We start from the raw sequence: 16,697 nt of genomic DNA on the forward strand, positions 1-16,697 counted from the left end.
AGCTCTGCTCTTCTTGTCTATGTCATCAAATGTGTCAACTGGTCCCTCGTCTCCATTGGCGCATATGACTTGATTGCAGGTGAGAAGCATCGAGTGATAGGGAATGTATAGAACTATACATAGTGGAATTAAATTATGCTATGTACACACCGTTTATTGTCTCAATATGTAGTTTTACCTTCTGCTCCACATTGTGTGACATCACGTCAAACAGGAATTGAGAGATCCCTCCATTTATAGTTAGAAGACTCCTGTATCAGTGCTTCATTCAAGTATCAAGAATGTGTAGATGAAATCCATCTAAATAGCATAATACAATTTTCGCCTTTCAGTCATACGTCTCTACAAACCTGTCAATTTCAAGTTCATATCCTTGCCTGTTTAAACCCATTCACTATATGCACTGAAATGTGAGTACAAATATAATAAGTGCATGATGAAAAAAAAAAAAAACATGATCAGAGTGACCTTGACCTCAATGTCCTGATCATTCTTCATGTCACATTTCAACCTTTGAACAAATTGGACGAACAACGCCCAAAAAAGAATGCCTCTGGCAATGCTTGTCTTCAGTGCAGAGGTGCACACCTGTCTGATGTTCTGTTATCATTCACACAGCTTTCTCCATATACCCTTGAACATTTCAGCGCAATGCACCTTTTCAGAATCACTTAACGACTCAATACACTACTTTAATTTCGAGAAACTGGAGGGAATGAATAAATAATGGTGTACTTACCGAGTCTGTTGTCCAATGCGCCAAAGTCAAGGGAGTACTTCACCACGTGGTAGTTGTTCCAAACATACAGCAGGTTGTCTCTGGGATTATAATCCACAGCGGCAATGTACTGGTAAGAGTTGGGGAAAGGAATGTCAAGAAAGCCATCTTTGCTGAGTTCTGTGTTGTAGATGTAGTCAATCTTGTTCCCTGTTGCTTCATTGTCATCGTCCTCGTACACCGACTTCACCACATACAGGATTCCGCAGATCATGAAGGCGTTGGAGGCCGAGCGCTTGTCGTAAGCCGTGTCCCAGGTTCCCTCGACGCGTAGCGTGTAGGGATTAAGCTGGCTGATGACGATCCGTCCGTTGTTCTGCTCAGTGGCATAGATGACCCAAAGGCCATTTTCATCAACAGCCAAGTCGATGTCCGATTTCCCTCCCCAGCGGTATGGAGACGTGTCGTGGTAGTTGGCGTTCGCAATAATGGCCTCGCCACTCTTTATACGAGTCCGCAGGTCAAACTTGACAATGTTGCGTGTGCGCTCCTTGTTGAAAAAGAGGGCCCCATCGTAGACCACAAAGCCAGTGCCGTCGACACGATGTGGGAGTTTGTAGGTTGTTGTTGGCCTTCCGGCTATGAAGTCTTCTTTGGAGGAGTACTCGGTCAGTGTATCCGTGCGATACGGCGTCCACGGCATGTAGTAGATCTTATCAGAGGCTTGGAGAGGGTCTTTGCACCAGGCTCCAGATTGGTGGTCCGATTCGAAGAGGTGCTCGCTCTGGTACACTCTGCGCAGAAGCCCTGGGCACAGGAATACTGAGGGGCCAAAATAGGGGAAAAACAAGTACAGAGTTACATTGGCAGGTATTATTTACCAAGAAATAAAACAACGTTTAAATGCAACAATGAAAAATGAGGTTCAAATCTGTACCTCAGCCTTCTTCACTGTGAGAGGCCAACATGCTCAGTTATATCCTCAAACCCCAAAGTGAGAATTACACTGAATGTAATTAGTGATTAAGTCAACATGATTACAAAACCTTGACTCTATGATGGCTGGAAATTACACAGATCTCAACAAAAATAACACACACTGTTTAAATGACTTCAAACTAAGTAACTGAATATGTTTACATCTCATGTAGTTTGTGTCTGATTCTTAAAGCAATTAGCCACTATGTAAACACATTTGTGTGAGAATGGGGAGTGATGAATGGATTAAGTGAGGGTTATCACTTTTCACTTGATCCAAAAGAAAAAAACAAGCAGTAGGATGCTGCCATATGCGCCATAAACACAAAGTACATTTTTAATTTCAATTATTTTAACTCTTCTCAAATCTCTACCAAATAATTGCATGAAAAAAACAAAGTGTTTTCTTTTATTAAAAAAGTTCCTTATAATTAGTACCACACACAAATCCGAGTAAGAAAAAAAATAAAAATAAATTGCTACGCTTTAATTATTGGCCAAGGCAGCCCACAAGGAGAGGGGAAACAAAACAAAATACAGTAATTACATCATCTATGTAATGACTGCCTGTCCATTATTTCATCTACATGGCATTTTTAGTCTGCATGATTTACAACAGCACACACAGTAAACTAATTATATGTGAACTGGTTTGTACTCAAATCTGATAAAGCCAGACTAAGGCAATACAGCTGGAGCAGGTCAAAAGCAGGCTCTGTTTGTGAGAGCTAATTTGTGCCTATTATGCGAGACTGAGGGAATTGAGACAACATCTCAATTTAGTCAACAAATGACTAAAAACTAGGCTAAAATGGTTTTAATTAAAATTTAAAAATTAATAGGCAGAAAAGCCAAGATAACAATAGTGATAAATTCATTAATTATCGGCTGGCAGTCAGATTGACAGGAACAATAAATAATTTAGACAGAGCAGTTTTCCTTTTTTCCCCACATATTTGAAACCAGAATACACCAAATGAAAACTGTGTGTGTGTGTGTGTGTGTGTGTGAAAGCTTGTTTCACTGTAATGGGCCAGGCTCCTGACACGGCGCTGACAGGTTCTCGCTGCAGACACGTCGAGAGGTAAAAGTTGAGCGCTCAGAAGAGAAGGAGAAGAAAGAAACTGCAAAAACAGAGGCTTCTTTCCCTTGTAATCTCTTAAGATTAAACATGGTGTCTCCCTGCAGGTGAAAAATGTGCCAAGATGAGGCCCGCTGACGTAGTACCTCGGCACACATCTCAGCAGTCGCTGTGCTAAATGCTAAGAGGGCTGTTTCATATCTACAGTATACTGTTGGGAGAGACTACATGTGCCGAGGAACAAGGTCAGAACGGGTCTAAGCTTTGTATTAGCGGCATAGTAAAATCTGCAGATGTTGAAAATATGCTTTTCAATGGTGGAAGCACTGAGATGGAAGAGTGAACGAAAGACGAGAAGTGATACAAAAGCAATCATGGCTTTCATGGGGACTTGACAAAACACGTACTGCAGCAGCAAAGTCACTTCTTAAAAATGCTTTTTTAACTTCTACTTCTCCTTCATATCTCATTCTCTTTGCCACAGTTTTCAGTGATGTGTCATTAATTAATGACTACGATGAAACTAGAAATTTACTGCAGAGCTATTAAAGCAGAACTCTTGACTCGTGTTTAATGATTTCATTTACATCTTTGACTTTAATCCAGCATTATATTTAATATGTGACAATGGCCATATTTCCCAGTCCAAAAAAAAAGAAAAAAAGAAAATCAATAAAAACACAATGCTCCTGGGGCGCATGTTAAGATTTAGCATATGTTCTAATCTACAGCATCATGCAGTGCTAATAAAGTATGAACATGGCTGTTATGATCTGTCTTCAGTATTGGCTGGTGTGTCCCTGAAGGTTATAGTCATCATCATGTTAGAGCTATAATCCAAAATGCTGACAGCTTATCGGACACGATATTGATCACCCACATAGCTCTCTGCTTTAATATTATGCAGCTGATGAAGCGGAGCTGAAATAATCTTCAGTTATTACAGCTGAAAAAGAGCAGAAGCAGGTCTATAATGACCTTGTCATACAGAATGATTAGATTTGTGGCAATGTCAAAAGACCTGAGATGTTTGTGATGGCATTAAAGATATGAGTTCAGGACAATATTCACAGTTTTGGACCTGACTGCAGCAGGTACACGACTAAATGAGAGACAGAAATAGGCATAGGCAGTTACGTTTTTTTATCTGGAATAAAGTTTCTCTGGACAAATCAATTTTCCCCATGAATGACATGTCTAACCTCACCAATGGACCATATGACAAGCATAAACATACGAATGTCGAAAACCTGTTTCAGCAAACCCGTCACCAACAAGTCAATGAAACTGAAAAGAAGCAGACGAATGAATGAATACACAGGTGAAAAGGAAAAGTTGTTGGTATTTAGTTACCTTTTTGTTCCACTTCTATTTTTAGGCATGAAGGGGAGAGAAGGACAGAAAAAAATAAAGAACAGATTAATGATGTCATAACTGTCTTTATTTTATAACAGTCACAAAACAGTAAAACAGGGGGTTAGTAGAAAAGACACATTTTATCATACAGTAAAAGGAGCAAAAAGTACTGCATCACACGCGCCTGTCGGAAAGAGACAGATTAATCACGTCTTAAACTGTACAACATGTTTGTGAGATGGGGATGTGTAAAACAGATGTACAGCACAGGGGTTTTTTCTGAAGCCATAAAAAACACCCGGACAAGCAGCAAGCTTTCAAGTTTAAAGTACAAGTACATTTTACACTGCACACGTCAGTAGTCTGACAATGTTTCATCATCTATGACAGCTGTATTCATGGATCTTTTGTCCACATGGGGGCAGTGGAATGAAAAGACCTGATAAATCGGGTACGGCAAACATGTTAGCAACAAGCCACAAATGTAAGTGAACAGCAGTCTCGGTCTCAGTTTACAGCCTGCCAGTGGAGTGGAGTGTTCAGTGAGTTTTTAACTCTGTTTTGGTCTCCACCAATCGCCAGCCTTAAACTAGCAATAAGCCCTGATTTAAAAGGCAGTGACACAACTGCCTGTCATTGGAAATAAAGACACTGAAAAAGAGAAAGAATGTTGAAAATAGAGCTGCCGTGCAGGAGAGAAAGAGGAACACCACAGAGGAGGTTCAGGGATGTTCTGATCCAATACGAGAGGGCGAATCCATGTAACGTGACGTATTTCCATTCTGTTGCTGCTGTATTTTCACGCAACACGGAAGAGGGGGAAAATGAGACGGATAGTGGACAGCGAGGGGACGAGCAGACACATGCAGTGTTCGCTTCTTCCGCTCCAATAGTCCCTTCCGACTGAACACTCGATGCATGCGCGCCACAATCAGATCATTTCATTTTACGTCCAGGTAAACGAAGGAACCGTAAACTCCAATCGGAATAAATCTTTTCAGACTGAAGAAATGTTGCCTGACTAAAATGATATGAGTGAACAAAGACTTTTAAATGTGGGCCATAACTGTAGAGTCATTGACTCTCATTAAATCCCTGTGAGTAATCTCTTTCACGTGTCCAAAGGTAAAGATTAGTGCAATACTAACATATCCTTTAGTGTGTACCATTTGAAAACATGCAGCAACAATTGGAAAGCTGCTTTGAAAGCTGCTGTGTTGAAAAACTATTATAAACCTGAACTGCATATATCACTTTCTCTGACAAGTCTTTTATGTCAGTCACGGCATTTTTCTGATCTCTTCCATTTGCAGTGGTGGTTAGGATTCACACAGCAAGTCTGCCCCTGTCCCTTTCACTCCAGTAATCCTGGTTCTAATAAGAGAGGATTAACCTCTGTTACCAGAGCTTACAAGAGTCCTTTTCACCAAATGGAGAGTGCAACAGAGTGAGGTATGGAGGTCGGTGGGTAGGTGTGGGGTAAAGTTTGAAAAATGAGAAAGTTATTAGAGGAGAACAATGTAAATGCAAGGCAAAGAGCCAATGCAAAATAGAGTATGCGGCGGAGCAGTGACATGTGGGGTAAAAGAGCAGGAGAGAACACAATAACAGGCATGTGAATGGCTTTCAGCACGTAGTCTGTGTTTGTCAGATCATAAAAATTGTATACGGCGACAACACAGCACCTCATCAACACCAAACTCTCCAGCTGTCATTGAAATACTATAAGTCCATACCCGGCCTGAGCAACAATAGCTCCAGGCTACTTCTGCACCGCCATTTCAGGCAACTCAAATTTGCCATTAACTCCAAACTGAACGTGGACCCATAGATCAAATCAAAGTAAACAGCTAAACGTCTCGGAGTGAAGCCTCTTCACCCACTGTGAGCAACAGCCACACATCAGGGACTGCAGGGAGGCCGGGCATTTCTGATTGAGCGATCGCTAACAGTGGTGAGGAGAGAGGAGGGTAATGATCTATAGAGAAAGGCATTAGCGGCGGGGATGTGCGAAGTGGTATACGACGCAATCGCCAGGGGAGATGGCGTGAAAATGGAGTAAAGGATGTGGATGAAATCCCTGACAAGAAAACATGCCACTCCCCGAGCTGCAGTTCAGCATCTGGCCCTCTTGCGTGACCGGCGCACGGAGCTGAACGCAGCAAGGTCACCTGTGAGATCACTCAAATCAATTTGTTCATGTTACGTCCGCTGGTGTTTCACTACATATACTGTGTGGCTCAGGCTGAGGTGTACCTATTAAACAAGCCTGGGATATTGTGTCACAGATACAAGAGGAGCAGTGGGAGGAAGCAGAGTGAGACGGGGAATTGATTAATTTGAAAAGCTCCTTTACGCCAACCCATCAAGCTGCTATTGTGACTGTGATACAATGTTGGTCCTGGACCTCACTGAGTAACTAAAAAGCACTTAGTTATCTTTCCTCTGTCACTTAGAACTATCCAAACAAATATGAATGAAAACAACACTCCGAGGGTAGTCTTTACCTTTGTGTAAAGGTTAAGTCTGCACCTCTGTCACAAAGCACTTGAAAAGCTTTGTCCTGAAGACACAGTAAGTAGACGGCTAAACCATGTCCCTCATTCTATTCTGGCACTCACACAGATCAAACAGCTTTTTACATATGTCCTCTCATTTATGGATAAATTAGACATAATTATCTCCTAAATGATGTTGATTCTAACACAGTGTGCTTCAGTGAAGTCAACTTTACGACACAGAGTAAAGTGATGAGCTTATTATTTGAATAATACAATCAAAACACTCGGTGGTCATCCAATTATTCCAAGGCAATCGTGGTGTTGAGAGAATTTGAATAAAATAAGCCGCTGCCATGAGGACTTTGGGGTCTGTGGCGTTAAGAGAAGACTCATCAGATTTCACCAACTTAATTGGCTGGAGTGGTTTCAGCTGCAGCTTAATGTTAGAATTTGACAATTATTTTGATGGATGATCAGTCGGTCCAATCAGTCTGTCACCTGACATTAGACAACAGTTCATCATTGGGCTTTTGCAGTGACAGTTGGTACCTCATTGAGACTTGAAAAGGTCTGGCACATTTCCTTTGAGGGAGAACGATGACCAGCTGTAACCGTCCTTCTTAAGATGCCAAAACAAACCAGAGGGAGGAAATTGCATTGCTGGCGATGAGGATGAAAATGTAAATTGACAGATTTCCTGGGCTTGCCGATTGACTGTGATCTGTAACTGGAGATTGATCATTATACGTACCAAGGATTAGTATTTTTCTTACAAAATACTTGCCAGGCGGACAGACAGGATGTTTAGGTTAGAAATTGGGAACATGTATTTGTTTTTATTTAATCACTTTCTTTAGGTGTTATCCTATACGCTGATCAGTGGTTAACCGTTCAGTAGCCAGGTTGGAGCTAATTCTGACAACAGGTTTGGGCAAAGCAAAAACTCGCTGATCTGTGTTCCTGCAGCTTGGAGTTTGGCTTTAACCTGCCAAACACATAAAGCTAGAAATAGCAACATGGCTGAATCTGCAGCTTATCTAACTGGGCAAGCTGTTGAAGTACATTTACTAAGCTGAAAAGTAAACCTATTATACATACAGTACATTATATGATGGTGCCACAAAGATAATGTATATAGTACATTTTGAAAGGTTGTATAATGAATGTTCCAATCATTACAAAAAGTTAAAAAAGATAACCTGATATTCAGTCAAATGAAATTATTACTATTTTTGTTTTCTTTTGTTTTAATACAAAAGTTATGTTGCTAATGTATAATGCAGCCTGCACTCAAATACAATTTGGTTTTACCTGACTTGGCAGCCTTTATGCTAATTTTAGCGACGCTCCTACAGAACACACATGTAGAGTGACTAACGATGGGGGACCTTTGGCTAATGTGAGCAGCAACACTGTCATGTGAGCGGCAGCTGTATGGATTTTCATTTGAATAATTAATGCTTCCCAATTTCGCACTAATGGTTGAGACGTATCAGAATGGTATCATTAGCCGCTAATAGAGATTCATGGCAGAATGGCTGCAATATTTTTTGCAATTCTCCCCCCATCTCTCTTTCTTCCATCTTTCTCTCTCTCAGCCAAGGAGTTGTGCAGAGTGCAAACCCCTTAACTCTATCCCATCAGCTTTTTAATTAATGACACAAATTACGGGGCTTTGAATAGCATGTGCCTAAGGATGGGGGACGACGTGCAGACTACCATCTCTCTTTCTCTGAATTCTCTCTTCATCTCCTTCATTTTTTTTCCTCCTATCATTTCCCTTGGCTGGAGCTTGTGAGTCGTTGGTGCCATCGTTACAGGTTCCATTTCTCAACAGTGCTCGTTTTCTTTCAACCACTTGTCTGCTCTGTGTGCTCTCCTCTCTTACTTATTCAATCTCCTCCCTGGTGTCTCCTTTCTGTCTCCATTGCGTTCTGCCTTCCCCTCCTATTGAGACGCGGCTATGCTATCTCATAACCTTGACAATGCAGGATGCAGTGTGTGTGTGTGTGTGTGTCTCTTTTTGAGGGACAGGTGCAAGGACTTGGCATGGATCCAGTTTGCTACCCACGTGGAGCCAACCAACAGAGGGGAGAAAAGACGACTGCAGCCTCGGCAAAACAACATTAAATACATTTTTGTGGAACGTAGCAACTGGAGCAGAAATAACCTAATTGCACATTCTAAAAAGCGTCTTGATTTTCAAGGACCTTGAAATTATGTAGGAAAACAGAGGGATGTGGGGGAGGAGAGAGCAGTCTGGTGTGGCTGGACGTGGTGGAGCACCAGTGAACAAATTAGAAAAAAACAGACAATAGAAAGAGAAAAGGAGCTTTGATTAGTAGTTTGATCATTAGAAGGAGAGCCCCCCCGAAGAGACCAATCTCTAATTAGTGCTATATCCTCGACACTTGGCATCGCAACAAGTCTCTCAGACGTGTGCGCGAATGTGTGGGAAGCTGGATGAGGAAAACACGGAGATAAAAGCTTTGCTTTTGTTATATAAATGGAAGTGTTTATGAACAGAGGCTTGGTAGAGCATTTATTCCAATGGTCCGGGGCACATTTTGGTCAAAAAACGAGAAAAGCAAGTATGGGCCTGTGTGTTGGGTGGCAAAACAGCAACCGTTTTAAGGAATAAGGACCTGATAGATTACCAGCACATATACTGTAACTATGAGCGGGGAGGAAACAGTTCCCACATGTCCACATTCACCCCTGTCCAATATCATTATTTATCTACAATGGTAATCACTGTGTCCCTGGGCAATTATCACCTCCTCTCAACTGGGAAAATATATATGTTGAACTATTTATTCTAAATGATTATATTGTCTTTTTTTTTTTAATGACTTTCAGACAAGTATACACAGTATTTAATATACTGTGTATGTGCATTTACTGTGTTTTTGACAAATATCAAATAGCAATATTATAAAATTATAAGATTATAAAATGTTCAACTCATTTGTTAATGATGAATTGAGATGACTGGTTGATTGTAAACCTTTCTTTCTACGCAGTAAAAAGACATTATTACGTCTATAAAAAACATACTCTCTTTAATATGTTCTGAACCGCCCACAGAAAGAGATGGTGCACAGTCGGGCTGAACAATTTATCATTTTCAAATAGAAAATACAACTTGAAACAATGCAATTATCAACCTGCTCATTTAATTCTTCTATATTTGACTGTTATATCTTCTATACAACTTAACATTGTAACTCAAACATGTTGGAAGCACATCATATATAAAAGTTCTCATTACAGTGACATAATATAGTTCATGTTTTGATGGTATTGTCTGGTAGTGCTCCATCACATTTTAAATATTATATTATATATCATATAGCATAAATCAATCATCCAATAATAGTAATAATAATAATTCATTCAGCCCAAGTACATAGCAATTCATAATGTATGGTTTTTGTTTCTTAGTTTTGAATACTATTAGGTTATGAAGATCAGACATTGTAGCCTAGAGTCAATTGATTTGTTAAATGTATACTGAATTTGCTGCAGCATTGCCACCCTTCAATCACTCGATAAGAGTAGCAGACTTCCAGATAAGACAGCAGGCTGCTGCAAAACACATAACAATATCAAATACCCACATCGGCATCATTTGTCTGAAACTTCTGCTGCTCTGATGGGTCAGAGCATCTCCTGAAATAGCGCCCCTAAAGCAGCAGACGTACCTCTACTGGTTTGAACCTGTAATCAAACAGCAGGCTCTTGTTTAAAAGTCACACACATCCATTCATCTGCCACACCCTCCTCCTCCCTCTAATGACTGACTATGTCACTCTTCTTACTACTTCGCTTAGTGGCTTATAAGCAATAGATGCCCAGTCTACTTTTTTCCTCTGGAGCAAACCAGTTGGCTAAGCTGTCAATCAAGCACCGACACCAACACACTCATTCAGTGGTTAGAGGGAAAAGGAGTAAAAGTTCTGTGTTTGAACAGATCACTGCAAAAAGGGACGACTAACTGTGATTTCAGCAGAAATATAAGAGGTAAAGGGAAAAGCTCTTCAAAGGCAGGAATTCTCGGGCAAAGCCCAGTTCAAAAGTAATGTGTTGTGACAAGATCAGTCGCTGTAAACTCAGGCCGTAACACCACTGTGAATCTGGTGAGTGTGATACGAAAGTCATTGTCATCAGAGCTTGCAGTGCGAGATGGGGAGTGGCCAGCTGTCACTGAGTGATGAGATAGCATTACAGCCCTCTTTCACACATGGAAAGAAGTGGTCACTCAGGTGGGAGAGAGTAGGGGGGGAAGAACACTGTCTGGAGAACAACACTAATGCTCGCTGGCATTTCAGCAGGGAGGGAAGAGGGTGTGGTTGTGTGATGAATCAGCTGTCACGGTGTTGACTCTCACGCTAGACCTGATGAGCGTGGATTGGAGAGCTCAAGGGCAAAAAGCCACTGAACTTCCATACAATCTGCTTAGTAGATTTACTGATAACATTAAATGGAGTGAATTACTCTTGAAGAGGCTTAAAAAGTTGACTACAGATTATCCAAGGCAAAGAAAAGTACCGGAGGCCTGATAATGTCTGAGAATGACAGTGATTTAAAGCTTCAGTGCATACATTTTTGGTGATTTATGTTGTTGTTGATGATATTATTCTGACCCTGTTTCATCTTTGTGACCAGAAACGATGTAACAGGACGCAGCATGCAAATGTTGCACCTTTTATCCAAAAACAGGCTCTCCAAGCAATACTATCAGACCTGAGTGAGGGAGCATTTGTGTAAACAGCAGCAGAACTGTTCATCCCATGAAACTGCAGAACAATTGGGTTTTTGAGCAGTAGGATTCACTTCTGAAAATGTTCATGGTTCCTTCATTGTATTATCAGTCATACTCTAAACCAGAGGTCTCAAACTTGTGGCCCCCCAACCAATTTTTTTGTGGCCCACCACTTATATATAGTGAGATATTTCTGTAGGTTTTTTTAATTGTAAATACATTTATATTGTGAAGTATTTATCGTTCCATATCAAAACAGACACTTTTATTTTTAAATTATGTGGAATATCATCTATTAATATTACTATTTCGATGTCCTTTTCACAAAAAGTTGGACTTTTTTCCACTTGACCGGCCCCCTAGGTCATTTGGGTTTGAGACCCCTGCTCTAAACTGTTAATAGCCTCTTTTACTAGCACGATGTAGCTGCCTTGAAATAACACAAAACAGTTGAAAACAATGTTTTAAACGCCGCTACACTAGCTTATTCAGGACCGTGTAAACCCATGTAACTGGCATTTAGTATCAACAGAGAGATATGTTTTTTTTATTTATCAAAACCCTTTGTTTATGTGCAGCTACATCAAAACAACACGCTAAACTGATGTGACAAAGATTTGAGGCGGTGGTTTCACAGTGGGTGTGTTTGCCGTAGGTGTGACCACTGGATAACTGGCCCTAATCACACCATATTAGGCCCATGCTGGATTGCACATGATAGCCATGTGTGGAGCATCAATTTCATGCCTCCACTTGCCAACACAGAAGGACACAGATAGGTAGCAGGTGCTGAGTAAAACTTGCCAAAACAATCTCTTCCATTATTCGATTAGGGCCTCCTGAACCTGCTAGGTGAGCTGATATTAGCAGAGTGAATTAAAAACTAATTAGGTGAGCTGGAAATAAGAGAACACGACATATTACATGGCAAGTTCCAGTGAGCCCAGGATTATGCTGCTCCGTTCAAATCAGGGAACTGATTGCATGATTATATGCCATGACTTAGTTTTCAAAGCGAGAGGCGTATCTGACAGGGCTGAGCCGGATCCCACTGTGCTAGACAGGATTTTGCATTGTCCTTATTAGCTACAAACAGTGGGGGGAACTAGTGGTTTATGTATAGCAACACACTCCCAGTATGTTTTTTTTCCTTTGTACTCCTGCTCACTTTCCATCCACTCTCAAAGTGTCAGTTTTGAAAAAGACACACAATTAGCCGCTACCTTTTTTCTGGGGTGGACGATGGGGCCAACTGCTCATCTGAACCAATTCTGTCAATTTCCCACAGAAAGGACACAGAAAGATGCATGCAATAACTTGAAGAGTGGTGGGTGCGAGGGCAAAAGGAGAAGGAAAGCAAAAGCAAGCTCTGAGCAACAGATAAGAAGCACAACACAGCTTTAGGTGCACATGTTTCAAGACTTTGACAAGTAAAGGAGGAGATGTAAGCTCTTTATTGAAGCTGAGAAAGAAGACTGGGTGGGTTGGAGGGTGACACAGTTCTGTTGACCTGAGTCCAACCTTTGGGAGGAGCTATTAAAGTGAAAGTTACATTGAGAGAAAGATAGAGCGGGCGAGGGAGACAGGTTTTAATTAAGGACACTGAGAGAATAGATGTGCATCTTGCTACTGAACTGTAGAAAGTCAAGGTGAGAGGGTGGAGGCAGGGACAGATGTCAGCCACTGGAGCAGAGTCCTGTTTATGAGTCATTATACAGGGTCAGCACATTACTTCTGCCTGAGGGTAACCTCACTAATCTGTAAAGTGCATGGAGGAACATGCACAAACTGCACAAGAACAGACTGTAAATATGATTACCAAACATATTTGTCATTGCTTCTACTTGCCATCAGCTATCAGCTGTGATGCCAACAGCTCGTATGAAATAATTATTCACACAAGAGATTGAATGAAAATATAATGGATCAACGCCTTGCGCTGTGACACTGTCACACAGCACCGGCAAACACCGGCACTCTCCCTTGTAATTGTATTATTTTTATTCCATTACAACTGATAGAGCACATCAAATTGCACATTAATAAAATCAATATTGTATCAGCAGCATGTGTCCATCGATTACGCACACTCCTCTGCTATTAATAAGGGCGGCTCTGGTTGTTCAATCTTGTCGGCTTATGAAGATATGGAGAGCAGCGGTGATTCGTCCTCAAGAAAATAAGCTCAGTGAGCTGGATGAAGACTAAATCTGTCAGTGAAGGTAGGAGTAAAAAGGCAATCCTTTTTTTTTGTGGGGCGGGGCGGGGGGGGGTCATCTTAGTGACAGCGTTTAAAGGACAAGTAAGTGAGTGTAAGTGAAAGTGAGGGTAACTTGGAAGAAAAAGAGTATTAGGGAGAGGTTTTCAGTGGAATACAGAGTCCAGACTCCATCACTGACAGAGAGTTGGAGTCATGGGTAGCTGCTTCTCTTATTAAACACTCAAATCCTTCAGTCGTCCTCAAGAACTTGGTAAAGAGGTTTGTATTAATAGCCACACCACAATCAGACTGCATTGGGTGAAACCTTACACCTTTGCCGGTGTTACGCGCTGATCATTTGTCAGCAATTACTAACCAGTCTCATGTATTTAACAGATGAAATATCCATTCTATTATTTCAAACTGGTTGTGATAACAATTCAAGCAAGACACAGAAACGCAAAGAAGTGTCTCTGAATGTGTCTTACTCTGGCCAAAAGAATATGATTGCCTCCTCTGGGAAAGAAGAACAGAGTCCGCCGGGCTGTCACACATGAGGTGCATTTGCACCCCATTATAAAATCCATGTGAAAATCCATCTCCAGTGACCACAAGCGATTGCTCTCAATATACAAATAAACGCCTACATGACTTCTGTAATGTTTATGTGCCGCCAGCAGATTCTTCTGGGTACATTCCATATTTATACAACACAAGGTGCTTCAGTCTTCCTCCCTAGTGCAACTCTAATAAGTGTCCCCCGAAGTTACAGCAACAGTGCTGCCAGAAAGACGTTTCCAGCAATTCAGGATGAATGTTCCATGTTTAATCCAGACTTTTAATGAGGACCAAGGTTCTATAAATCAAAATTAAAATCAAGAAGGTGGGTGTTAAACCACCTGTTGACCTGTGCGGATCTCTAGTGGTAGAATGTGGGAAGTCAAGGAAGTATTCACCTGTGCTAAACATCTTGCAGAATTTCCATAAGACTAGAGGGCGAGTACATTGTGTAACTAGGATGAGGACAGGCCAAGAAATCCAAACTTCTTCACGGATACCTTTATGCATGGAGTGATTATATGCGAGTGTGACCATCATATAAATTCAGGGGAGTGTCATCAGGAGGTAACAAGATGTGGAGGGGTGGGACTGGTAACCGCAGAAGCTATAGTGTCGATATTGGCAACTGGACTTGCTTGAGTTTCGTTGAGGACTTTTCGCCTCTCCATCACTTCTCAAACAAATCAAATTGTAATAGTCCATATAGTGGATAATGCCATTATCTAATGCACTTAAGAGGGATGCAGAGGCAAAACACATCCATGGGGGCAAATAGCCCAAACTGTGCATATTACAGTGAGTGTGGTATAAAAGAGCCACCTGTCAGCACTGGATCACAGGTAGAGATGGTTTTTTACTTTGCAACATGAAAGCTCCTGTCAGGCAGGTGAGTGAGGGAGCTATGTCCGGACATCAAATGTTAAAAAGATGGTTTTGATGTGAAATATTGGACTTTGCTTGGACACAGCAGCTGCAGGCTACACAGATAAACTGCCCCTGACCAAATCTTTCCAGTTTTGATATCATATCAGAGCAAGGCACACAGTATGTCAGGGTTTTGGCACTGTGAGTTTGGCATTCTACTTCAAAGGTTGTTATAACACAATACCTAAGGTCATATGGCAATGTCCATTCCATTTCCTCTGGCCTCACCTGGACTTCCCTTCCTGTGTTCATACTCTCACCCTCGTACTGACTTTTATAATCCCTGCCCATATGTTTCCACCTCGAGTTATGAACAGCTTGATTGTTTTTTTTTGTTTTTTTAACCGGCTACACTAATTGAATCCTCTTTTTTTTCCATTTACTCCCTTCAGAGATGCCTCAGCATTAACTGGCATCCACTGAGCCGAAATGAACCAAAAACAAGCATGTTTTAATTTTGAAGGAAATCAGATGGATTTTCTTGCTGCCACAATAATAAAGATGTGTCTGGATCGGACACAATTCTCAAATATATTAATAAGCTGGGAACTGAGAGAGCTGATGGGAAGGTTGTGACCAACAATACCTAAAATGAAACACTAACACTAACTTTGACTGAACCTTTTTTGGACAACATTATTCCCACACATTCTGGGTAACACATCTACTGCACACCAGACTTAAACTACTTTGTGTACCACTTTGTATTTGTTGCAGTTGTTTGCAATACTAACTTTATCCTCAATAAATTCCACATCCAATACTCCAGAGGATGTTCAGCATCTGTTTTCATTTTCAACAAAGACTCAAACAGCTGATAAACAGTACTGTGTTGATAGTCCATAATCACTGTGGTGACCGTTATTGTTGTTCACATGTAAATAACACTGTTAAGAATATTTCCTGGCCTCATAATGGGTGTTATGGGTTTTTTTTAATCACAGGAAGTATCACTTGTCTTCACATGGTCTGCTGCATTTTAATCAGCACTGCTGCACTGGATGACACATTTTAAGGATTTGATCATTTGGAACATGACGAGCCTGCATGTTGACTGTGTTGTCGATGAGTCACTGCTGTTGGGAAGAACTGAGAATGTTTGGCAGGGATTAACTGTGAGAGTGAGAGAATGAAAGGAATACATACTGTAAGGTACACATTCATATTGGACTTCCAGGTATTTGTAGGTTCCGGGACAAGGATCAGGAAATACATCTGGTCCGGCCACAACAGCACACTGGGTTCGGTTATTACATCTGAAAACAGAGAAGAAATGATTGTGTTAATCGAACAAATCAAAACAAATTAGCACCAGGAGCATATTTTCTAAGTGTGGAAGTTTTGACAAGTACAGCACTCTGGAAATGTCTTGGGCCACCATTGAATTTGTTGTTTTAGCAATGCTATGATCGCACAATTATTTTTTTAAACAATATTAATCCCCTTAGATAAATCCCTACAGTGGGTAGCCCAGCCCTTTGACCTGGTGGGGTCTCGAACCGACAACTCGGTCACAAGCCAAGTTCCCTTTCCACTTTTTTACAGGTTAAAGCGTGAAGTACTTAGTGTGACCTGTCCTGACACTTGAACTCAACCAAATTAATGTTACTGGT

At 41.1% G+C, this 16,697-nt stretch overlaps 1 protein-coding gene across 26 annotated transcripts in view; it reads right to left on the reverse strand.

Annotated features, from left to right (window-relative positions):
* The window catches only part of LOC122765983 (adhesion G protein-coupled receptor L3-like), a 196,362-nt gene that overhangs the window by 78,334 nt on the left and 101,331 nt on the right, over window positions 1-16,697 (reverse strand). For 12 of the 26 annotated variants that reach the window (XM_044020513.1, XM_044020517.1, XM_044020519.1 and 9 more), the window contains exons 5-7: window positions 16,231-16,340; window positions 4,131-4,145; window positions 740-1,549 (exon numbers count right to left, since the gene is read on the reverse strand). In XM_044020513.1, coding sequence (XP_043876448.1) covers window positions 740-1,549; window positions 4,131-4,145; window positions 16,231-16,340 — 935 coding nt within the window. The remainder of the gene's footprint in view (window positions 1-739; window positions 1,550-4,130; window positions 4,146-16,230; window positions 16,341-16,697) is intronic. The other 14 variants (XM_044020529.1, XM_044020526.1, XM_044020528.1 and 11 more) reach the window with 2 other exon arrangements.

The sequence above is a fragment of the Solea senegalensis genome, linkage group LG3, assembly GCF_019176455.1.
Source record: "Solea senegalensis isolate Sse05_10M linkage group LG3, IFAPA_SoseM_1, whole genome shotgun sequence".
Classification (NCBI taxonomy): domain Eukaryota; kingdom Metazoa; phylum Chordata; class Actinopteri; order Pleuronectiformes; family Soleidae; genus Solea; species Solea senegalensis.